General features: G+C 44.4%; 1 protein-coding gene across 4 annotated transcripts in view; it reads left to right on the forward strand.

Moving 5' to 3' along the window:
* Nucleotides 1-1,560: 1,560 nt before the first annotated feature.
* FAM171A1 (family with sequence similarity 171, member A1) overlaps nucleotides 1,561-24,694 on the forward strand; it is an 84,921-nt gene continuing 61,787 nt past the window's right edge. For 2 of the 4 annotated variants that reach the window (XM_046938333.1, XM_418631.8), the window contains exon 1: nucleotides 1,561-1,939. Coding sequence is in view for 3 of the 4 variants with exons in the window: in XM_418631.8 (XP_418631.2) it covers nucleotides 1,846-1,939 (94 nt within the window). In the remaining variant the exon portion in view is untranslated. Of the gene's footprint in view, nucleotides 1,940-14,491; nucleotides 14,662-24,694 lie in introns of all 4 variants that reach the window. The other 2 variants (XM_046938332.1, XM_004939262.5) reach the window with 2 other exon arrangements.

The raw sequence follows: 24,694 nt of genomic DNA on the forward strand, positions 1-24,694 counted from the left end.
GTTCAGTCCAGATGTGAGATTATGATACTCAAGTCTTTGTTTTATGATAAATTGGAAGTAGGTCAGATGACCTGTATGCACTCATTTGCTCTTTTCTGTGAATGGAATTGCCTTTCCGTACCTACTTTTCTCATAGGACCAAGTTTTACAAATAAATCTTTCAAATTATCAGGGGAAAAAAAAAAAACCCACAGAAAAAGGATTGCAAAGTCTACACAGTATTTCTCAAATCTAAGATGATGTATTTGAACAGCTTAACAATAACATTAGAGTAAAATAAATTACGATCAATTGGAGTTTCTCTTAAACAAAATGGAATATACCTGAGCTCTGCAGTCAGCTTTATCACATCTGAGAAATGAGGTCCACAAACTTCAGAAAAGGAACAGCCTACAGCTTGTGGTGCAGCAACTCTGGTTAAACACTGAAGCAATATGGGACTGTATTGCTTTCTACAAATAAATACATAGCATATTTTTATGGTAGATTTTATTTACAATTAGAATTATGTTGCAAGTAAAACCTGAAGCCACAAGATGCTGCTGCGAGGGTACACAGACTTCAGCCATGCAGACAAACTGAAGCATTGGCAGCACTGGGACCAGATCATGGGAAAGCTGCGAGCCGGGGGGCCGAGGCTTTGCTTTGCACAGCTGTGTAAAACCCTTCCATAGTAGCTGTCCCTGACAGGGGTGAGGAAACATGAGGAGCTCTGCCCTGGCTCCCCAAGGAAGCCCAACGCTCAGCAGTGCCACGGAGAGAGAAGTGAGTGCTGCGGCGCTGTGTTCTGTCTCCTGGAGAAGTGCATCAAACGATGCTCTGAGGGATGGTGCAATGCAAACCGGTGAGGGAGGCTCAGAGGCACAGCCGTGATCCCCAGCGCTGCATCCCCGGGGCTCTGCGAGGCTGTGGCCCAACGGGAGCAGAACTACGACCTCGGCCTTTGGCATCTGCTCTGCAGCCACTCGCCCTTCCTTTCTTGCCCCCCTTTGCTATAGCCTTTTTTTTTTTTTCTTTTTTTTGGTTTTTAATCAATTCTGAGAGCTGAAACAGTAGATACGTTCATTTTCAGTGGGTCTTCGACTGCTGTTGCGTTTGTTTATTTTAAAAAGCTCTCTCCGTCTGCAACAGGCGGGCAGGCCGCGGGTCCCGCGAGCCCCCGTGAGCCATCACGCCCGCCTCGTCCCCTGCCGGGCTGCGGCGGGGGGCAGTGCCGCCGAGGAGGCCATTTTGCAGCTGCTGAGGGAACGCGGCGGCGCAGCGCGGCCAGGCAGGAGCCGCCCCCCCGGGCAGGTAAGCGCGCAGCACCTGGCGGGAGGGCGGGCTGCCCCGCGGGGGGGGGTGCCGGGCGTGTAGAGCCGCGGGGTCCGGCGTTGGGGGGGGGGGGGCAGCTGGCAGCGGAGTGGGGAGCGCGGCCCTCCGCGGGAGGTGCGGGGCGCGGCCGGCAGGGGGCGCTGCGGTGCCGGGCCGCGCGGCGGGGCGCGGGGCTGCGCGAAGGGTTAAGGAGCGGGCGGCGGAGCCCGGCTGCTCTGGCGGGAGGGGGGGAGCGGAAAAAAAGGAGGAGGAAAAAATAAAATGAAATAATCGCGCCCGGCGCGGAGCGGGGCCCTCCCACCTCTCCTCCTTCCTACCCGGCCTGGGGGGGACAGCGCGGGCCGCGGAGCCGCGGCGGGGCGACAATGCGGCGGGCGGAGAAAGCAGGAGGGGCAGCGCGCGGCAACATGGAGGGAGGCGCGGAGCGGGCCGGCCCCTGATGCGGCTCTTTCTCCTCCTCCTCCTCCTCCTTCGGGCAGCGGCTCCGGCGGCGCTTCCCTCCCTGGCGGCGGCTGGCGGCGGCGGGTGGAAATGAGCAGGTCGGCGGCGCTTCTCCTCTGCCTGCTGGGCTGCAACGTGTGGAAGGCGGTGACCAAAACCTTAGGGGCGCCCGAGGCGGCTCAAGGTCGGTGCGGGGAGGGGGGCGGCGGGACCGGCCCGCTTTGTGCCGCGGCCCCGGGGGGCTGCGTTTTGCGGGCGGCCGACTCGGGGGGCCGGGATGGGGGGGGCGGCGGTGGGAGAGCCCTCCGGGCCCTTCCGGCCGTGGGGCGCGGCTGCCCCTGCCCGCAGCCCCGGCCCCGCCGGGATGGCAGCCCCGCGGCGGGGGCGGCGCGACCCCCGGGCCGGGAGCTTTGTTAGCGGCGGGGCAGGGGCTGCCGCCGGCCCCTTTGTGCCGCCCCCTCCCCCGGCGCTGCCGGAGCTGTTGCGCCGCGTCCGTCTCCCCCCGGCAGCCATCCCGCCGTGCCCGCCGCGGGGCCCGCCGCGGCGGTGAGGGGCAGCGGCGGCGACAGGCCTGGGGCTGCGGGCTCGCCCCCCGGGCTGGCGGGACGTCTCCGAGCCTCGGCCGGGCCTTTTGTTCGGCGCGGTGGGCTGCCCGCGGGCCTGGGCGGCGGGCAGGGCGAGCCCTGGCTCTCGCAGCCCCTCCGGCCTCGCTGGGGCGCGAGCAGAACCCGGGCGGCAGCCCCAGACCCCCCCCCCAGGCGCGGCTCCTCCGGCCGTGAGGAACTTGCGGCCCTCCTGGGCCCGGCCGGAGCCCCGGCACGCTGCTCTGCCCCGATCCGCACAGGTACGTTGGGCACAGCGTGCCCTCACGGCGAGGTGCACCTGCCCTGTGCCCCGCAGCCCGTGTTGGGATGGGGAGATGCTACTCCGTGCCCATGCCCCCTTGCCTCACCTCTTCTGGTGGGAGATCTCAATCAGGGGCCCAGCACCGTGCCCACCAGGACCACGGTTATGACCGAAGGCAAGAAAACGTGTTTGGCTAACAGTAGCCTGCAGTGCTGAGGGAAACATCTCCAGCACGGTCAGTGTGAGCCTTGTAGCTTGTGTGGTCCGGTAGCTACGGCTGTCATCTGGGGTGGAAGCTTAGCCTTTGTGGTGGTGGGTTAGCAGCTTTCTTCTCACTGTTTTGGGAGGGAAGGACACCGTGTGAAGAGTGTGCCCATGTCCTGTGTCCTCAGAGCTTGACTGTCCCGTGTGTCATTAAGAACTGGTGAACAATGTTTGCAACAAGAAAAGGAGTGTGTTCAGAGTAACCTTTGATTCTTACACGGCTGTATTTGTAGTATGTGCGGTAAGATGTAGGTGGACCGGTGTTCTTATATACAGTATTCAGAAGGTGTTGATATCTTACAGCAAAACCTACCACTCTGAGCAGTCTGATATCCTATTAAACCATTTTTTAAGGACGTTGGCACTTACGGAATAAGAAGTGCTGAACTGTGATTCAAGGGCTGTTAGACTCAGGGCAGTGTTTTAGTGATAGGCATGCCAGGGAGAAACACAACTGTGCATCCCTTGATGCTAGCTCTTTAGATATCAAGCTGTACAGTAATTTCTGTATCATATGGGAAATCTTTTGTATTCGTGGTCAGAATGGTAAAGTATAAGCAAAATTAGTGCCTTTCAGCTGCCCTGCTGATCCTGTCTTCTACTGTCAAGCTCAATTCATTGTATCTGGAAAGGCTTGTCTTTATGGCTGCTACATCCCCATCAGAACTGATGGCTGATTATTTAAGTAATAGCAGCTATGTCAGTGAGTTGAGAACATTTATATCTAGATGGAATGGTCTAATTTTATCTTCAGTGTAAGAACATTCGGGTTTTTCATAGGTAGGATTATTTTCCACATTCCCACTATGAGCTTTGGATGTGCATGTTGATAATGGTTCCATTGAACTGATCCAGTGCTGGAGTGTGTTCTGTTCAGCTGTGATAATTAGTTTCCAGCTCCTTATTGGGGGTCTTTAGAAAAAAGAGTGAGATGAGGAACTGTAGTTTGCATAGTCCTAAGGTGCGAACATCTGGGGGATGGGGTTGTAGTGCCAGTCGCATTCCTTGTTTGTATGCTGAGCACAGTAAGTGATAAATGCTTATACAGCTTAAACCAACTGTTTTTCTGCCCTACCCTTTTAGCACTGTGGTGATAATTGCAGCTACAGGTGAAGGGAACCGGTGCCAAAGTTTAGGGATGTATGCAGAGGGTGTTCTTTCCTACCCTTTGTGTCTGGGAACAGACTAGAATATCGAGGGATCGGAGTAAAGGTGGAGGTGTGAAAACCAGAGGATGCCATTGTGGAATAATTGCTTCAACTGCAACATTTAACATTGGGCAGATTACAAGAGATTGGGGTGCAGTCCTCCTTGTGATGGAATTGGTTAGATGAGACCCAGTTAAGACTTTCCATGCCTGTGTCAACGGGCCACATAATGTGCTGGACTTGGAGCTGTTTGAGCGTGGAGTCTGTGGCTGCTGTTCTGGTTAAGGGTGGAAGGTTAGCTGCCACTCTTTGCTTCTGGTATTTCTCTTTTTCGTGCTGCTCTCAGCCTTACATTCAGGCAATTCCAGCCTGAAAATCTGCTTGGGCAGGCCTATTACATAATTTGTGAATATGGAAAGTACTGGTAATTAAGCTGTGCACTTAGTAGCTATTTAGAAAATTGAATGACTTTGGCAGGCTGTTACCTTATTTAGTTCATTATGCAGATACACTGCGACCTCTGAAGGTCACAGAGGTAACCTGTAAGTTTCTGCAAGTGAAAGAACTTTCTTTTTTTTTGTAATGTATACAGTAAAGTACATGCAGATAAGTTTGTTCCTTATTGTCATTGTTGAAATTTAGCACCTTGAGAGTGAAGTTGTTAGAATTCCAGGAGGATACATTTAAGGAGTGATAAGACCTCTCACTAACTTCTCTCAGATGCTTATGACCTGATCAGTGTTTCAAGTGAGGTCTAAATTGTGTTTGTCTTAGTTGTTCTATCATGTGTTCCAAAGCTGAAAGTGGTTTGAATGTATGCTAAAGTGGATATATAGAAATCTTTATTTTAATGCAAACAACAGGAAAAAAAAAAAAAAAAAAAAAAAGAACCCCTGAACAAATGAAAAAGTACAAAGAACCCCACACCACCCTTCAAGCTGTGTTATGATGAATTGGTCATTTGCCTGAGTGCAGACAAACTGCTCAGTGTGTTCTCTTCATATGAAGAGATGCTTTCCGACTTTGGGAGACCTGGCAAGGCAGGAATTCAAGAGTTGTATGAGGGGGTAATGCTAACACAGGCAGAATTGAAGCAAAACCAGTGTAATTGGAGAAGGGGTTAAATTTCTTTGTTGTTTTCCAACTTCACTTTGCAGTAGGTGATGATGTATCATTCATAGATTCTACGAAAGATCTTTTGAAAAGAAAGCTGGCATACTGTGTTGTAGTGCAGAAGTCCTGTATGGCTTTTGTCTGATGCAGTAGATATTGGTTTCAATTTGTCTTCATTGGTCTTTGTTTTCTTAGTTATTCTAACCTGAGAAGTTTTGAAATAAAGCATTTGAGTAATAGATAGCATCCAGTTCAAGGACTGTTCTACCAGTAGATGCATAGGCCCAGGCTGTCCCACCTTTGTAACTACGGGATAAGATGTTTTTTTCCTAGTGTGGTGATGAATAGAGGTTCAGCTGTCACTGCTTATAATGTGCTACCTTCTCCCTCTGTGTGCTTGGACAATGGGGAAATTGATGCTTGAGTGCTACTGTTTGGTTTTGCCTGCCTGCAGTCAGCCATTACATGACTTGACGTTGTGAAAGCTGATTTCACAATGCTTCAGCTGGACATTTTATGAAGGCTGCTTTTTTGGACAGCTCAGTAACAGCTGCAAGGAGACCCTCATGCTCTTGGCTTCTTTTTAAGACAGTTGTGCTGAGCTTCCAGTTTTGGCCATGGTGATAAAGTTTAGGTGATGCAGAATTAAAGTCATCTTCTTTTTCACCTTGCGCTGCTGCATCATCTCTTCTCAATCAACTGTAAATGACTAATGTCCTTCACATGCAAACGTCTATTTCATTGAGACCACAAATGGACTCATCGGAGTGGAGAGTAAATTGCTCTAAAGCAGTACTGAAGATGTTGCTTGATTTTAGTGGAGGAGCAAAATGTTTGCTTAGTGCTAGATTGTATTGTGAAATCTCGATGAAGGGGATGTATTGGTTGGTTTTATCAGTTATCGGATCGGGAGAAATAGTAGACTTTTTCATGCTTAAACTACTGGTGCCTCTAAATGGCATGTCTAGAGCTGGGACAAATGAGCGATCACCTCTGTGAGTGGGTGGTGTAAAATTGCAGCCTTTCCAGGGGATGTTCATACTCACCTTTTTAGTCTTCAGTATCTTGCAGTAAGTGGTTCAGCTCACCTTGTGTATGGCTCAGAGCACTGCGGATGTGCTTGTCAGGGGATGGCAAACTCGCATGCTGCTTCCCTGTGGTCACTTGTCTGCTTGTGCCTTTGAGATGAGCTAATTGCCAGGTGTTACCTAACGCACAGCCTAAAGCAACCCGCTCCCTCCTTCTTCAATCCCTCTCTGTGTTTTTGGTTCTCTTTTGCTGAACCTCATACTGACTCCTCTTATTGTATGTGACCAGAACCTGGTCTATGGCATTTTTAGGGACTGCTGCAGTGCCAACTTCTGGCAAGTGAGTGGGCTCAAATAGCAGTCCCCACCCTACAGGAGCAATGAAATGCAGCTTGACTATGTGCCTGGTTATTGAACAAAAGCCTGAATATCTGTATATATGTGTGGGGATGGAAGGCCAACTGAACTTTTAGGTTTGTTGGAAAACTTGAGAAATCTTCAGTGGCTTCGGTGTGTTGCAGCATAAGAGTGTCACTACCTACAGCCAGTGCAAACTTTAGGCGAGTTCTTTGCACCCATGAATGGGCAATGACTGCCAGCGGTGTCAGTGCCTGCAGAGAACTGAGAGCAAAATGCATGGCAGGGAGACTTGGTGCATGGCTCGGGGCTGCAGAGGCCATTGCTACAAGCTGCTTCTAGTGCCTTCGTTTCCTTGGGTATCACCTTGGTGTGATAGCATTCTCTAAGAAGTTGTTTACTAAGGCACTAGCAAAAGAGATGATGAGGTACATCACAATGAAAATAACCATTAGATGTTCCTTAAAGGCAAAATTAAACTTCCCAACAAAGTAATGGATATGCTTCCTTAAACACAGCAGTCATTAACAGCTACTGGATCACCTGGGAGACAGTGGAGGACACTCACTGTTTATCCATAATATTGCTACACCTTCCACTGTCAACATGGACACAGCCTTCCTAATGCCTGTGGAGCCCCTGCTATTAGTGATAGCGTGGATGCTTCTCTTTCATGACGCTGATGATTACCTCGTACTGCACTTTTTGTAGGATGGATTTCCCTTTGTGCCGATATAGACTGGTTCTGCCCTTCGATATGAAGAACAACAGCTTTTGTCAGAACTGAGCGTTGGTGTTCTGCCCACAGCCCTTGGTGGTTTTACCATATATCTGTCAGGCAGTACAAATGAGGGAGACAAGAAGCCTGCATAAGGAGAGTTATATTTTCTAGAACAAACAAGTAATGCTAAATATTTTACATTAATGTACCTTTTGGAGGGGTAGTTCTTTTTTCCTTGCAGAAACTTGTCAGAATGGACAGAGTCAAACCAACGTACCTGTAACAATGCTTTTTTGGAACCTACCATACATACCTAAAACATTTTGGTTTAGGAAATACCAAAGGGAGGAAAATACTGAGTGGGTTTTCTGCTTCAGAAATTCCAGAAACATTTTCCTATAAGCTGGTTTACATTAAGTTTTCAGCTAATGCAGTATCTGGCTTGTTGTGAATGGGTAATAAGCCTAATACACATGCTTTCTGTGAACACATCTTTCGTTTTCCTGGAAACTGGAAAGGTATATGTGAACATACTGTCATTTCTTGTTGCTTTTAGTAAATGCGTTGAATCTTTCACTTTAAAATATTAACACAGAATCCTATTTGACATACAGCAAGCCTGAGACCTTGAAAGTAGTATTTAAATATATTCTGCATAAAGCTTCATTTCTCATTCTGTGTGAAATGCCAATATTTTGGGTCAAATAATGTAAAATGTTCTGGTTCAGATGTGCCCGTTTTACCATTTTGTTTATTTGAAGAGCAGTGAATGTGGAGATGATCTGAAGTAAAATTTCACTTACGTATAGTCTGTAAATTTGGTTCCCGTGCTTAACTGCATGGGGGATTGGGTATGTTTAAACAGAGCTGCTGTTAATATAAAGTGTGTTTTAGGTAGAAGCAGTCTCTGTGCAGGCAAGGCACAAATCTCCCTCTGGAAATCCAACGCTGAAGATCTTTTAATTGTTCCTACTCTGAGTTTTTGCAGCTCCACAGGCTGTCAGTGTACCATACCATGGAAGCATAGCAGAGTGAAATCCTGTCTTTACCCATTATCTGTACGCCTTGTGCGCCAGGGGGGAAAGGCTTCCTGTCACTGTGAGTAGGAGCCTAGATATGCACCGGTGGAAAACTGCTCTGCTGCTGCACTGGATGTTTTCAGTCAGGGAGGCAAGAGCATTTAATAGCTGGGAGGGACCCCATAAGCCCTGTTGAACATGGGACGACTCCACAGGGGCCACCCTCAGCACATTCCCTGTGGGAACTGGGCTCTGAGGAGCCACAGAGCAGCAGGGAGGAAGCAGGGGCATGGGGAAGCCAGGGGAGGGAAGGAAGGAAGTAGCAGCATCCTTTTGGCAGGGGGTAATGATGGAGCTGAGTCTCATGAAGTGCAGAATGCCTTGAGTTTTCTCAGGGAAGTCTTACCTGCCAAAGTGCTGAGAACTGTTGTACTGTGTGATAGTTGTGAGTGAGGTTGCACAGTGAAAAAGGCATTTATTTTGACAGCCTGTAGATGCTGAGGTAAATAAGAGATAGAGATGTAAGGTAGTAGTGCTTTGCTTAGAACAAAGCAAAAAAAGAAAACAGGCAGACAACACAAAAAATGGAGGCCTTTCTTTTTGGAATAGTTACTAGAGGTGACAGCAGTGTTGGGTACTCTGTCTTATTTCATCCTACCTTTGTGATTGTCATTACTGAAAAAGACTGTTATCTTTCATCCTTCGGAAGCATGGATACGTACCAATATGGCAACAAGAGTTTATCAAGTGATGTTGTAAGTCTTCCTTGATTTATAAAATAATAATAATTAAGGTAGTTGTTGTATTTAGGCTACTGCTGCTGCTGGGCAAGAATCTATAGTAGTTTTGTCCAGCTCTTTTGTTCTGCACCGTATATGTCAGACAGTTGTGCAAAGTCAAAGGTAAAGATCCAAGCATCTCACCTCTGAAGTCTGTGCTTACATGTTACTTGAGTGTAACTCTTCCCATGCAGAGGATGTGCAGTTATCACCTAGGGTAGAGTGCATACTGCATTGTTTAGATGTCTTCCTCTCGGCTGGTCATCTGTGTTGCTTGCAGACACACACATCTGATCTGTTTGGCTAATGGAGCTGAGCATAGTTCCTGTTACCAAGAGTGTGCATGTCTGGTCAGATGAATCACACTGCAGCATCTTCTGGTTGTGTGGTCCAGGCAGCGTTGTTTACACTACCATTTAGCCCAATGGATCCTCCCCTAGATACCATCACTGGAAGCTTCATCAGGACAGTGTTATTGTCAGCCTCAGAGCTACTGAGTGCATACCATGTAGATTCTGCTAAATGAGTGCACACCCTTGGGTGACCTGGTTGGGTTATCATGCATTTCTCAGATGACAACTCATTCAAGTCTTAATACTCTATTTAAATTTCTAAAACATTTGTCTTTGTAGTGTTACATTTATGAGTGTAAGTGTTTTCCTCCCAGGGGTAAATAAGCTAAAGAAGGGTTTGGAAACAGGGAGAGTTACAGAGTTGTTTGGGCTTGTCTACGTGTTGGTTTTCCCACAGATTTAATTAGTTTTGTGTTCCCAAGAGTTGATTTATTCTGGGTTAGGCTCTGTTGTTGCTCTCACCTTTGTCTCTTTTCTCTCTCACTGACATTTGTGTAGCTATGTGGTAAATCACATGGAGGAAATGACCCACTGAAGACTTGTGTACTTACCAGCTCTGCTTTCACCTGGATTGCTTCCCAATCTGGATTCACAGGGAGTTGCACAAACATTGTTGGCTTCATTGTTGGGTTCAGAGGAGCTGGTGAATGAAAATGGAGGCTTTGTGGCAACAGTGCCAGTTGGTGCAGGATTAAATGGATTGTTGATCTGCACATGAAATGTAGGACACAACATGCAGCAAGTGAGCTTTTCTAAAAGTTAGTCTTGAAGGAGATAGCTGTTGAAAATGTCTCATTGCTCAGAGAAAAGGTATAAATAATTTCTTAAACTAATCTGCCCAAAGTACAACGAAAAAAACTGCCTGAGAGCTCTGAACAGCAAATGCTGGCAGCCCTGGACCTGTACTTGCAGATGCTCCCTGGTGCTCTCAGCCACAGCCATCTCCATCTCTGACCAGACGGGTGGTTGGCTGCCTCAGCTGCTCTGGTTCCTACCTGGCATGGGATTTGAACATCTTCACCCACAGTGTAAGACAGTGTGCATTGTGATGTGTAACTCCCATTGTTTTTTCTGCTATTTGCAGTGTAACGTGTGGATTAGTGCCCAAGTCTGCTCTGCTCTGCTCTCAGCCTGTCCCTAATGGCTTGGGAAGCAGTCATGCACATTGGCCAATTCACAGGCTGAAGAAGTGCAGAGGGCAGTACTGGGCACTTAACATTGCATTCTGTTAGAGTAATTTTTATCAGCGCGCTGTAAGTACACAATTTGGCATAACTAGCGCCTGGCGCTGCCTGATCCCTCACTCAGCTGTCAGTCAGCTAGAGCAATTCCCACCTTCCTCCAGACAATTACCCTGCTTTCCTTAGTTATTACACTCTTGCACTGATGTCTAGTTTAGGGCGTTTGTTGAAAGATAAGGCAGCTTCATTTCTTATCCCACCCTACTTCTGTCCCTGCGTGGCCCTCTGCTATCTTGGAAGGCCGGAGTGCCGTGGCTGCAGGGTGACAGGAAGGTCTGCTGGGAGTGTTGTGGCAGTTCCTTGTTTATGTTTGAGCAGGGCAGGCGATACTAGGGAAATGAATGGGTCTGGGAGCCCTGCGGATGGGGCTGCTGGGCTGCAGGGTGGGGCAGGAAGGTGGGAACACGCTGCTGGGCAGCAGGGCAATGGACACGTCTGGCCCCACATTGTGTTTGCAGAATGGCTGGCATCAGCTCCAGATAGAAGGAGTTGCTCTCTTTGCTTTGCTGTAAATTGTGCTCCTGGCAAGTTCGGAAACCTGCTGAGTGGCATGCTGACCTGGACAAATATTACAGTAGTTTAAAAAGCTACTTGTGGTAATAATGTTGACAGACACTGTGAAGCACAGCAATATACTTGCTCTTGTAGCTTTACTGTGAGTACCCAGAGTATTCTTGCAGCTCTGCTCATTTCAGCGTCTGGTGCTGCAGTCAAGCTCGCGGTAAATAACTTAAGTTTCAGGCGGTCTCTGGGTTCATGATGTATGATTTACAGGAGCCAGAAACACAGATGTTTGAAACCAGAGCTGTATTTTTGTTGTTTTGAGGGGTGCCCGTGTGGAGGAAGTGTTACTTCTCCCCTCCCTCCCCACCCCACTGTTAAAACTTTAATATGAAGAAGCTCATTTTCTTCAGAAGATAAGATTTCCTTTGTTCTTACCAGAATAGTTATTTCATTCTTGAGTGTATTGCTAGTTAAAACTTTTCAGAGGGGAATTATGGCACTAGACTCATTCGAGGTAAATATTGTTGTTAGCAGTCTGTGTGAAAATTAAAAAATACACTTGCTTCAAGCAGCCCAAAGCAGTGGGAGCGGGAGCTTCTAATGGGATGCATTTCAAATTTTCATATTGCTGCAAGCTACTTTGTTATAATTGCAGCCAGCTTTGGAATAGTAAGTTGGTAAAAGCACTTCTAAAAATCAGTTGTTGAAGGAAGAAAACCTGATGTACTAAAGATCATGCTGAACGCTCTTTGCTTCTCCAGACATTTGATTAGATAAAGACTTCCTTCTTTAGATCAGATATGAGTAGTTATCTACTCTTGGCACTCCTTAGCTGCAGTCAGAATCTTGCCGGAGATCTTGTTTTAATTAGTAATTTTACCTGTATGTAGTTAATCTTTCATTAATTCTACACTTCTAAAGCACATTTTACTGTTGTTGCAGAGAGATTCCTTCAGTCCCCTTTCTGAAGATGTCTGCTAAGTTGATTTACTCAGCCGTGTCATGTCACATGTTAACCTTGTGCACAGAAACATCTTTGGGCCTCAGGAGGTGAGGGCTGAGTAACAGAGCAGAGCTGGTGTTTTGGTGATGTTCTAGGAAGGTAATGGCTTTTCCTTGTGCAAGGGAATATGTTTATACTCCCTTAATGCATAATTTAAGTGGGCAGTCTAAACTTTGAGAAATTTTTCTGTGGTGAAGAAAAATAAAGAGTATACATAAGCTCTCAAGATCAAACTTATAAATAAGTAATAGCTGAGTAGATTTGGTCAGAGCAGTGGAGAATCTGTTTACCATGGATGATTGCACATAAACAAAGATGCTTTTTAATATCTGATGCATTCAAGTCTTAGGAGTCTCGCATCAGTTGGCTGCTCAGAATGATCAAGTGCTGTCTTCTTCCCTTATCTCCAGCCTAACTGCATGGTGGGAAATATCGAAGCTCAGATTCTCACAGCTAACATCATGCCAAACGCCTTCTCAGGTGATATTTCTTCAGTTCATGCATGCCCATGCCTTAGAAAACTGTGGTGAATAAATTACATACTGAACTGCTGGAAGAGTGAATGCACAGCAGTATTTCCTGACCATGATGCTGATAGGCAGAAATTTCATCGCTTCTGTTACTTTATGCCATTCTGTCTAATGTTACACGGATCAGCAGTTAATAAGGTTGTATTCTGAATAATCCATTGGGAAAGAGCTTTCGTAGATCTGGGGGCTGACCATAAATAGTATATGACAACATCAGTTTGAAGGCTTACTTTCTGGTCTGTCATTCTGGCCTTTGTTAGTTCAAATCTTCTTAAAATTCAGAAGAGCTTTGGGCAGTCCAAAGGCTTTGAAGGAGATGTATACGTCTGTCAAAAGGAGAAGCACTTTCTATTGCTCATCTGTGTCTCAAAGTTTCTCTTACTGCATCTTGAGTGAAGGAAAAAAAAGATTCCATTAATAAAAGGGCATATCTTTGAAACAGAAGGAACACTTGTTGCTTTGAGAGCTTACTCTCTATCCACAGAATAGGGAAGATAGTTCTATTGGGCAGAAGATAAGTTAGGAGTACAGAGAAAGCACAGGGTCCAAGCTGGCATGTTGTCCAGGTGAAGGCTGGGTGGTAAACCCACACTATGTGAGAGTCTGACTCTAAGGTCTTAATTCCGTGTACTTCAGTTGTTAGGGACCTTGTAATGAACATACTGGTATTCAGTCATGGCAGATACTGCAAAACCATTTAATCACCTTTTTCTTGCCATTTCATATTTTTCTTTCTCAAACTTGCATGAATGTATGGGCAAATGTTGAAGATGGAGTATGGCCAGGGATGTGCGGCAGTGGAGCTGTGCTCCCGCAGCTGGGACTGCCTTTCAACCTTCTGGGGAGGCAGACAGCAGTCACCTCAGTGGCCATTCCTGTTTGAATCTGAAGATATTTTTTGTGCATAGACGCAAAGTCACTTGTCCCCCAAGTGTGTGGCAAGCTTGGCTTCTGAATCTACGTAATAAAAGTAAGAAAAAAAAGCACAAAGATATAGCACAAAGATTATAGGTGGGCATGTAAAACTTTCTGTATAGGAAATGAAATTTGGATGGTTCCAGGTAAGGAACGCTCTTCCTTTTCCTTGTGCTCCTTCCCTCGCTTTCCTCTTCTTATTGAGTTAAGCCTTATTTTTAATTTTACTTCAGCCTGCCAGAAAACAACCTACATTTTCAGAAGTAGTCATGTAAACAAATCTGTGTTTCAAACATACTTGCAAGCTTGATGTTGCTGCTAACATCAGTCTCATTTCGTATTCTTAAGCAGCAGGGGGATAAAACACCTCAAATACAGGGTGTTGTAACTACAAACAAGCACTGACTTTTTAACAGTGCAGAACCTACTGTAAGAAGCAGTTGTTTTGTCTCAGAAGGAGGCAATGCAAAGGAACGTTGATTTCAGAGAAGTATGCTGGTAACTAATTGAACTTGTGAGTAATGCTGTATCTGGTCCTGGTATAATATTTGGTTTCAGCTTCTTTATTTTAAACTCAGACTGATGGCTTCAGATGCAATTTTATGGAGCAGCCAGACATTGTGTTAACTGGGCCTTTTGGCCCAAGGGGCAAATAAAATGCTGTGTGTTTTGTACCACGTTAAACAGAATAGCGGAGAGGAAAAGAACTTAATGATATGTCCATTGATCCTTTTCTTATCATGAATTATGCAGACACCAGTATAATAGGTTGTTATTAGGTTTTACTTTTTTTAAGCATTGTAGAGAGGAGGAGAACTATAAACGTAGCTACGTATTACATTCATGCTTTAATTTATGTCAGTTTGTATTAGTTCTCAGACTTCTGAGACAAACTCAGTGAATCATTATGATTAGCTTTCCTCTGCAGGTCTGAAAAAGTGTGAATTTTGTGTTTGCTCGAATCCTCCTGTCTTCTCCTCACTGCGACTGGAGAACTGGAATGGGTACAGTTGTGGATTGGAGACCTCAGCGTTTGTGCACACATGCGGAGACGTGCACACATGCCTGTCTTGCAAGGCCATATGGTACGAATCAAACCTTACCTCATGGTAGTAAAAATGTAATGCATTTTCCACCATTTTCAGTTATACGTTTGTGGTATGATACGCTGTACTTTGAACAACTTCAGTGGCAGAACTTCATTGTTCTATGAAATTAATGTGTTGTCCAGGATACTTGGCTGAAATTTGGTCCTTGGGTTGCTCTGGCTATTTTATAATGCCAGGAGTTGTCATCAGGAGTTGTCTTCTTTCTTTTCTGTTCCCTTGCTTTGCTCGAAGCAGCTTTGGCTTGCAAACATGTGCAGATGTGTTTGTTCCCTCCTTGTTCATGAAATAAATTTGAAATAAATCCTTGCTAGCAGATAGAAGGCATGTAAGTTAATTGTGTGTATGAGGATGTGTACTTCTGTGTTCTAGCATCTTAAACAATCTGTTAGGGCCTCTAATCAAGCAGTGCTGGTATCTGGTCATCTAATCCTGCAGTTTTCTTGGTATTTGCATATTGTCAAGTCTTACAAATTTCCAGCCTTCTCAGGAACAGTGGATATTAATGTTAGACTTTTTAATGTTTGTAATGTGTTTTTGTTTAATTGCTATTTTTTTATAAGCCTCTACTGCTTAGAATTTTTTTTCCCTGTTCATTCTCGTAGCTCAAGAAAATTCGTTCTTCGCTGTGCAATAGTGCTTTCAATACTACATAGAAATTATACCTCCTCAAAAGCAGGTATGCTTAGCAGTAAAAAAAAGAAACACGACCTGCTTTGTATCGTTTTGTCTAAGCTAAGGTAAACAGGATCCAAGAGGGAGATAAGGTATCCTAAAAACTGACTACATCTTGAATTGGATATTTGCACAGAGCCAGTGAATTCTGAATTCCTAGCTATGTGGTAGGTAGCAAGTGACTTTAGTGTGGGTGCTTAGTGACCAAAGGGGAAAAAAATTGTGTTCCCAAGATCATATGGGCCTGATGACTATGTAAGACATTCACTTAAAGCCAGAATACCTTGTAACAAGAGAATGGGAGTTCTGTGGTTATCTTTAATATCCACGGAGAGAGTGACAGAATCATGTCTTATTCTGCAAGTTACACCACTGAAAATGGATACTTGTGGAACTGCAGCAGGTCCTTGATTCCAAGCTCCTTCCGTATGGGCAGTGTACCTCCCTGCAATGCAGAGGCTGTCACCCACTTGTTTCCTGCTGCTCATTGCTGGAGGCAACCCATCCTCTTGTTAACTCCAGAGATACTTCATGCTTTGTCAGATTTGCTTGAGCTTCTCCAAGCAGCATTTCAAACTGTGTTGCCGCAGTTACACTACCTGTGTGTTTGCTCATCAGCATGCTGTCCTTGGCAGCATTTCAGCTGTTCCAGCTTCTGCCCTGCTCCCTGCACTGTGCTGTGCTCTGCCTGAGGTTCCCATCCCTATCTGAAGTGACTGAGCAGGATTTGGTTGCTCAGTGGTTTCTGCAGAGATGCTGAGCATATAGGTGGAGTGAGACCCTCTGGGGAGGGATCTTTGCTAGCACCCGGGGATGTGCATGGTTGGCAGTGTAGCTGGAGCAGTGTCTCTTGTCATTCCAATTTAGGGGAAGCCAGGTTAGATGACAGCCATGGCAACATCTCACAGCTTCTACCTGTTGTGGCTTTGGCCAGACCTGAGTATTCTTTTGGATGTGCTGCAGCCAGACGTAAGCCTGTTGTGCTGGCTTCCTGCCCAGGGAGAATCCAATGCTGCAGCTCCTGCAGGCACGCTGGGCTGGTGGGGCAGGGCAGAGCAGCAGTGGGCTGTGCTGATGGATCGTCCTGCTTACTGCAGCCCCACGACTGCTTTCTGGGGAGCTCTGCTGCCATGTAACATGGAGCTATGCAGCTATAAAAGTGAAAGAATGACTCTTCGGGGAATTTTTGGAACTCTTGGGGAGAAATTTAAAATAAAAATAATTTTAAAAGTCATCTTACTGGCTTCTGTTCAGAAGAATGGTGGCTGCTGTGCAGTTGTTTTTGCCTTGCCGTGTGAGTTGGGAACAAATGTCTCATTGTTGTGCTCTGTGCTTGCAGCTGGCAGATGCTGGACTAGCACTGCCTACTGCCACTGTAACTTCTTGCTTGGGTCCTGCGTTAGCTGCAAACAGCTGTAGTGTGTGAGGGCCCCAGCTTGTGCCTGGGCTTCTGCTGAGCTGTAACCTGTCATGTTGTTGAATTTGCTTTTCTCTTTCCATTGCACAGGGAGATAAAACAGCAGAAACTGTGCTTTGCAATCCCTTTTAATGCTGCAAGCTGTGCACGATGGCAGAGAAAGTAAGGTAGAAACAAGAGAGAAAAGTTCATATGAGAGTGGGAGTAGCTGAAAGAGGTAAACAGATGAGGATATGTGGAAGGTACATTTGTGTCTAGCTGACTTTGAATGCTTGTTCTAAATGAGGAAGACATGAATGTATCCAGCCTTACTTGTATATGAAATGGATGTGTGTGTCCTCACTTGCCAAAGGCTGACACTGTGCGAGAGATTCAGTTGTAGCTGTTCTCTTCAAACTCAGCATGCCACATGTCCTTCTGTTCCAGTAACTGGTCAGAGATCAGTGTTTTCTGCATGTCTTGGTTTTACTGTGGCTGGGTTTTAGTACCACACTCTGGTCCTCATCTTCTGAGCAAGAGGTAGGAGCACTCAAGGTGTTATACTCGTTTCTCCGCTCACTGTGGAAGGCTGGTTGGCCCCATCCTTGTCCCTCCTCTCCACATATCTTCTCCATGTAGGAAGTCATGCTGCTCTGCACACCCGTATGCCCCACTTCTATATAGGTCATGTCCAATTCCACACGCTCTTCTAGCTTTGAGTTCTCTGTTTGGTCTGTGTCATCTTCTGGCTATGCCTTCGTTTATTACAATTGACAGATTCAGAGGTGAGGTGCCCTGCTACGTCCTATCTCTGGCTGCTGTACTCAGGGCAGATGAGCGTGCTGTGACATTCCTCTGCTTGGGTGCTTTCAAAAAAAAGAAAAAAAAAGTTCCAGGATGGAGGAACTGACACGCTCTGCAAATTATAAAGCCCAAAGTGTTTAAAGTAACAGCTGCCAAACAGCTTTAACTCTTTACTTTCTGTCTTTATCCCGAGTGACAAACACAAATAATATTTTTATGAAAAAATGTGAACTCCATCATGAACTCTGATGAGAATCAGATGTAAAGGTTTTATTGTGTCATTCTCTAAAGAGTTAAAACATGATAGCAAGGGTGTTAATCTAGCAAATGTCTTCTGTTCATGTTTTAAACCCAGCATGAACAGACACGGATGTTTTTAATAAAAAGAAAGATACTTAATTCCAAGAAATGTACAGGTCACATGCCAGAACAAATGCAATTTGTGATTTCTGGTTAATTTTTTTTATTATTATTATTTTAGAATTATTTCCTCGGGGACCATTTGTAGTCTTTGGAGCACTCCATAACTTTCAGTAATAGTCTCAAGATTTTGTGTATTACATAAACTTGAGATTTCCTTGCTAGTCATCTGTGTTTATTTGACTTTCTGAACGCTGTTACAGGCACCAGCAATAGCCTGTACTTGATTTTTGGATCACTATTGTGTTTTTTTCCCTTTTTTCTTTTTTTCCTCCCTCTTAGTTTTAATAGTGCAGACTCTCCTTTGCTCCCAACCTGGTGCAGGGTGGTCATTACCTGCAGAATATGGGAAGCAAACATCTGTGATTGGTTTCTCCTCTTTGGTGCTGGCGTGCCGAATAGCTGGGAGCTAAGTGAGACACCTCAGTTCATGAGTGGCCCAACAGCTTGATCCTGCTGGCTGGTGTGAAATTAGCACTTGAACAAAGAAAGAAATGAAAGAATGCTTTACAAACTAAAGATTGAACTCATAGGGTTTTTGTCAGGAGAAATGCAGAAAATACAAGTACAGAGTATTTGGATGATAAAGTGCTTAATTCTTATCTGGTTGGTGTTCAGGAGAATTTTAAGTAACGGCACTGCAGTATTAAGCTAGTACAAACCTGGTGACACCTCATGCTTTCCTTCTGTAGACTTATTTGTGCAGGCTGCATTCAGTTGGATATTTTCTGGCTTGTGCATACCTCAGTACAGTTGCTCTGGCTTTAGTTTAGTTATTATTGAGACATGCTGAAAGGGAAAAAAAAGGATAGTCTACATTCATCAGATTGAGGAAAGCAAGACAGTAACACTGGGGGAAGCAAGGATGGCAGTGACAGAGTGGTTGGGTTTGAAGGGCCCCTCTGGGCCCACAGGGCCCAGCCCCTGCTGCAGAAGGGCAGCCCAGATCAGGTGCCCAGGCCGTGTCTGGGCGGCTTCTGAAGATCTCCACAGGAGACCCCACACACAGCCCCTGGGTACCTGTGCCAGTGCTCCGGCACCCCCACAGCACAGAGTGCTCCTAGGATTCAGGGGGAACCTCCTGTGTTCTGGACTCTGCCTGTTGCCTCCTGTCCTGGCTCTGGGCACCGCTAAAAGGAGCCTGGCCTTGTCTTTACAGTGAAGGAGAATATGAGGAAAAACTGTGACACATAATGATGCCGCATTCAAAGCAGCTTTTTCCAAGTTAAACTTAGTTGGAAGGTGCTGTTACTGATAAGACCTGAAAGGGCAAAAATACTTCTGTGTTGGAAAAATTACCAAGCTTTTATTAATTATTCATCCATTAAAAGATATCTATCTCGGAAATCATACCTTGCTTGTTTCCACAAGATTATTAATTCTATGCCAGGGCCAAGAAGGGGTGAGTAGTCTGCCAGGTTGTTTTGAGTGAGGTTTTACTACTTTCATAGCACTTGTCATTAATAAACAAGATACAGGGTGCGCTGGTTGACTGTTTAATAGTTGTCTATGATCTAAAATGTCTCATGCACAGTGTCTTAACACTGCATCTGTCCATCTGTATCTTTGGCTATATATAATTTAAGATGCAGGGAATTGTGGTAGTACTGTTCTCAGGGCCGTGTGTGAGCATCTAATCCTTATCTGATAAGCAGTTTTGTAACATAGTCCTTATTCTGTTTCTTCCTCACAGTCAAGTGATCATACTTTCCTTCCCGATGTAACATCCCAAACTGATTTTTCTACAACATTTACTGAGTGACTGCTATTATACAGTTCAGATAACTTGAATTTCTATTTCTTTTCCTCTCCAATCAGCAGTAGTGGTGGGTTGAGTCACCAGCTGGCCACCTCTGCACTGGATTGGATGTGCTCAAATCATTCTCTGCAATTCTTCAAGCGTAAGAGCACTGATACTCTGATGAGAGATGGTGCAAGGCAGCTTGGGTATGAGCATCTTCGGCTGCTACTGATGTTTGTGATTACATTGTGTCATGCACCTGCACTTCTGTATCCAGGATAAGTAGCTGTATTAACAGTATCTTTTTCCCTTCAGAGGTTGCCTTATTCTTTTGGATAATATGAAGCTGATGTTATTTACCTATAGAGAAATGTTGCTGTAGCTTGCCTGCACTCAGAGCCTCCCAGAGCCACTTGTGGCTGTGTTTATTCTCTTCAGGTCTGTTTGTGCCACCTGGCACTGCTCCATCACATTCAGGCTTTTTTCTTCTTTCCCAGAAAGGAGGAAACAGGCGCTTCAGGCCCTGAGTAATCATCTAAACATCAATGTGTGATGACTGGAGATAATAAAGGGATTATTAAACTTTGTTTCCAGCTTCTGCTATGTTTGTTGATACCTAGCTTGTGAACTGCAGATGAACTCGCTCAGTCACGCTTTGTTTTTCCTCATGACATAATTAACTAATTTCCATTTAATACAGATTGCTTATGTCAATCACTGTATATATGTGTGTGTGTGTATATATAAAAATATATATCAGCATCTCAGAGTATAGCAGTGTGTAACTTTTGACTTTCAGCTTCCTGTGACCTGATGCTGTGTCCCAGTACCCACCACAAACAAACAAACAAAAACAAACCGCAAAAAACAGGGAGAGGGTGGAGGGTATGTGGAAGAGAAAGTCTTAAAGTTTTCTTGTTTGGGCTGATTTTCTGCAGGCCTCACCATGCTGTCCACAGGTTATTCCCATTTGACCTACTCCATGTCTTCCAAAAATTTGGAAAAGGTTTTGGGTAGTGGGAGGTGCTTGAGTACCCAAGCGTGGTAGGCAATGCTTACCTTACTGTCCTTGCCTCTCTGTGGATTTAACTGTGTCTAGAAACAGTTTTGCTTCCCTTGGAGTTGAAATTATGTTGTCAAAGTTGATTATCAGAAGAGTATAAGCTTGCTTTGTTATCACTTTGTTAGTGGCAATCATAAAATGAACATAACAATGTTAATATTAAACAGAGTAGATATGCACAGTCATATCTGTATTATTACATTACTGGCCTTGAAATAAGCAGTTGCATGGCACAGTAAGCCATGACTGTGAATAAGCATTATATTTGTCAGGATTGCTAGCAGTCTGAATCTTCAATTTTTTACTTGTAGTCTAACTCTTTCAACCTGGTGGAGGTTTCAGCATGTCTGCAGATTGTCTTTAGACTTCCAGAAACAGTCCCTTCTTCTGTTACTTTTTTTGGTAGGGAAAACATCTTACATTTCTTTTGTCATGTCACTAATGGCTGTAACGTTGAACATTTCTGACAGTTTTCCAGCTATTTTTTGTAAAGCTGAAATCTTGACAGACAAACTCTTGTGAAAGATATTTTGAATCTTTAACGTGAGAGTTGCAGATAAACTTAATACAAGCAGTACTGTTATCCTATTCAATATTAGGCTGACAAAGACCAAACCTTACTGTACCTGTAGTAACAAAGCTTGTAGTAGTGTTTCATAAGGATTCTGCTTTACATTTGACATTCTAAAAGTGTTCCTGTGTGACCTAGCACACTAGCCTTTTGAGGAGATATTGAATATTTTTCTCAATACTTCTTCTGTTCACAGTTCTAATAATAACATACATAACGTTTAAATTTTACAAACTTCCTTACAGTGTGAGGCAACTATATGTTACAGTATGGAGTTGTATATTTTGGGACCAATATGTCTAAGTAGGAGTCTCATCAGTTGTTAGTTGCAGAGGAAGTAGAAGACACGGGAACGTTGGTCGATCGCAGGGTTTTATGGGCCTTGTGGTGATTCTGCAATGGAAAAAGCAGATGTTGCAGAATGTATTGGGTGAGTTGTTCTCAGAAGAAATGGTGATATTAATACTGCTGTAAAGACATTGGCAGCACCTTCACTGAAGTTTTGGCTTCAGACCTTTTTCCTCTTTGGAAAAGATGAGTTTAAACATTTGGAAATACTTGCTAAGTTGATAAATCAGACGAGGATGTGTGTTACTTAGAGGAGAACAAAAAGATGAACCAAGAAATTTGTCTCAGCAAAATGAAGATGAAAAGACCTGTTTAAGGCAAGGGTAACACCTAGGAATTTGACCGCAAGAAAACTCTGCAGGTAACAGAAATAGCCACTGAGGAATGGGGTTCTGGCACAGCATCCTATAGCGTGGGGGCAAGAGATGTGTAATTACCTTTGAGATGGAACTTGAGAAGCTTGAGCCTTTTTATTATGTATGTTTCTTGTATTATTATGTATGTTTCTTGTGGTGGCAAAGGCCTAGATTTGGCTACCCACAGGATTCCTTTGTGTCCTTCATTCTTATTTAAAATATTCCTACTAAGAATAAAATGGCAGAAAAAAACAAAAACACAAAACGTGTGGCATTACAGTGGAGGTCCAGCAAAGATGTTTTTGCCTTTCCATTTTTGCTGTTTTCTTAAAATGGAATACTGGAAAAATCCCTTTCTAAAAATGGCCTGAGGTTACCCAGCCTGTAAATAAAAAAAGTAAAAAACAAAACTAACTCAGCTAACTAACTGAGCTGATGGAATGAGTGGTAAGGAAGGAAGGTTGTTCCTCAGCACACACTGTGGTGTGGCATTATATGAAGCATCTGAGGTAATAACGTAGAAAAAAATAGACTCTGATGCAAAACAGTGCTTTAATAATGATCAGCTCTTTTGGTATACGACTCACATCGCTTTTGAGGGATAGTGGTCAGACTTCCTCCAAGAAGCTTTCTGTAGTCATTTGCTCACTGCTGTTCATGGTGCCAAAGCTGGGTATTGCACTTGGGAAGGCTGCATTGCTGCATTTCACAGGAGAGCAACTGCAGTCTCTAGTTTCTATCTATAGAAAACCATGACATCATGAATAGCTAATGTCAGTCTTTCCTTGTGAAATGTGCTTTCTTCTGGGAAATCTCATCTGCTCTGCACGATCCTTTGCCTTTATTTCACTTCCGCATTTTCAAATCAATCAGGTTTTTTTTGGCTCAGTTTTTTCTACATGGTTCTTGATGGGAACTGTTCTTTTGCAGGAATGTTTTGGGTTATGGAATATCCTTCTTCAGGAAGTACCCCACACAGCTAAAATTCTCCAAGTCTACTGCAAATAACTATCTATTTTCACTATTTTAATTATTATTCATCCAAAGAATGTTCTGTCTCAACATTTGGTTTGCCAGAATTGATTATTAGTTGAAAAGTGATTCCGAGTAAAATTGCAGGAGGTGGATTCCAGGTTCTTTTCCTGCTCTCTTGCCTCATCTTGTGTCTTGCTTACTGCTCCAGTGTGGTACTTACAGCCTGCTGAAGTTTGCCTGCAAGTCGATCTTTGCCTGGATAGTTTTCTTGAGCAATTTCTTGTTTTTATCCTTTTTCTTGAAGTGGATTTCTTCCCTTTTTTTCCTCATTTTTTGCTTCAGGCTTTAGTTGGGGCACAACAAAACATACAATGCTGTCGCACAACTGCTGTGTCAGTTATCTACAAGGGTAGAAGTTTGATCTGGATCAGTGTGGACTGAGCAGTCCTTTGCCTGGGAAAATTGTGATTAGTTGAAATGAAATAGATGGGGGATTATTTCCTGAATATCAACATAGCTCCCTCATGGGCAGTTTCTTGTTAAGCATGAAATGTTTTAAATCATATTTGTTGTGTGCATTTTTGGAGATGAGAAAAATTGCTAAATCAAGCAAGAAAAGTGATATTCCTGCGTATGTAAAAGTCAGGGTACTGCTGAATGTTCAGAACGCCAACCCCACCACCTTTCAGCTGTGCTGACAACACTGCTGTCCACTGCCCCGGGTCAGTGACTTGGTCTGGGTAAAAACCAACCTTCCTTTTTTAGGTATCTTTTTAGCTACGGTCTGTGCAGCAGCCTGTGCAGGTGGGGAAGTGAAGGGAATTGAAGGCCTGCAGAGGTTTCCCTGGAATGCCCTTCTGGAATTGCTTCTGCAGAACATCTTGTGCCCACTGGAAACTTTTCCCCGTCAGTTCTTTAAAGTTTCCTTTAAAATATAAGAGCTTGACAGATGGGAGTCCTGTCTGTAGAAATACCATTATCTGTTGTATTTCCAGATCTGTTCTCACTTGCAGTGCTTGTGAGGAATATTTTGGCATTGTTCTTAATTATTCCTTGGACTGCTTGCAGAACTATGACCTTGAACAGTGAATTAACTCTTGGGAAATAGCATAATTTATTATCTGAGTTAATGTTAAGACAGTGCTCTTTCCCTTATGCTGTGCTCTTTCATACATGTGTTATGCAATTCTATTTTTTATTTTTATTTTTTATTTTATTTTAGGCCATCTTAAGTCTTTTTCTCAGCAATCCACAGTATCAAGGCAGTGCCAGAGGCAAATACCTTGTTAGATTCACTAGTGGTCTGATCTGCTGTGGAAAATCCTGTTTCCATTCTTTTCCTGAATGTTTTGTGGAAATGTGTCTGATTCATCTAAATCCAAACCACAGAGAAAGATTGTTAATTACTTTATAATAATTGTGTATTTGGGGGCTGAGCGTGGATTGAGCTGTGTCCAAATGCATAAAGAAGCACAGGCTTTGGGAGTGCCAATATAATGGTTTAATCGGGTGAACAAGTGTAATTATTTGAGTTGTCACACTGGTACAGTGCAGTAACTGACAGCCTAACAAAAGATAATGCAACAGGATCACTCTCATATACATCATTCGGTAGTCCCTGATCTGTTAAGAAAGATTTGCTGTTACTTAAAAACAAGCAAAC

The sequence above is a fragment of the Gallus gallus genome, chromosome 2 (assembly GCF_016699485.2).
Source record: "Gallus gallus isolate bGalGal1 chromosome 2, bGalGal1.mat.broiler.GRCg7b, whole genome shotgun sequence".
Taxonomy (NCBI): Eukaryota; Metazoa; Chordata; class Aves; order Galliformes; family Phasianidae; genus Gallus; species Gallus gallus.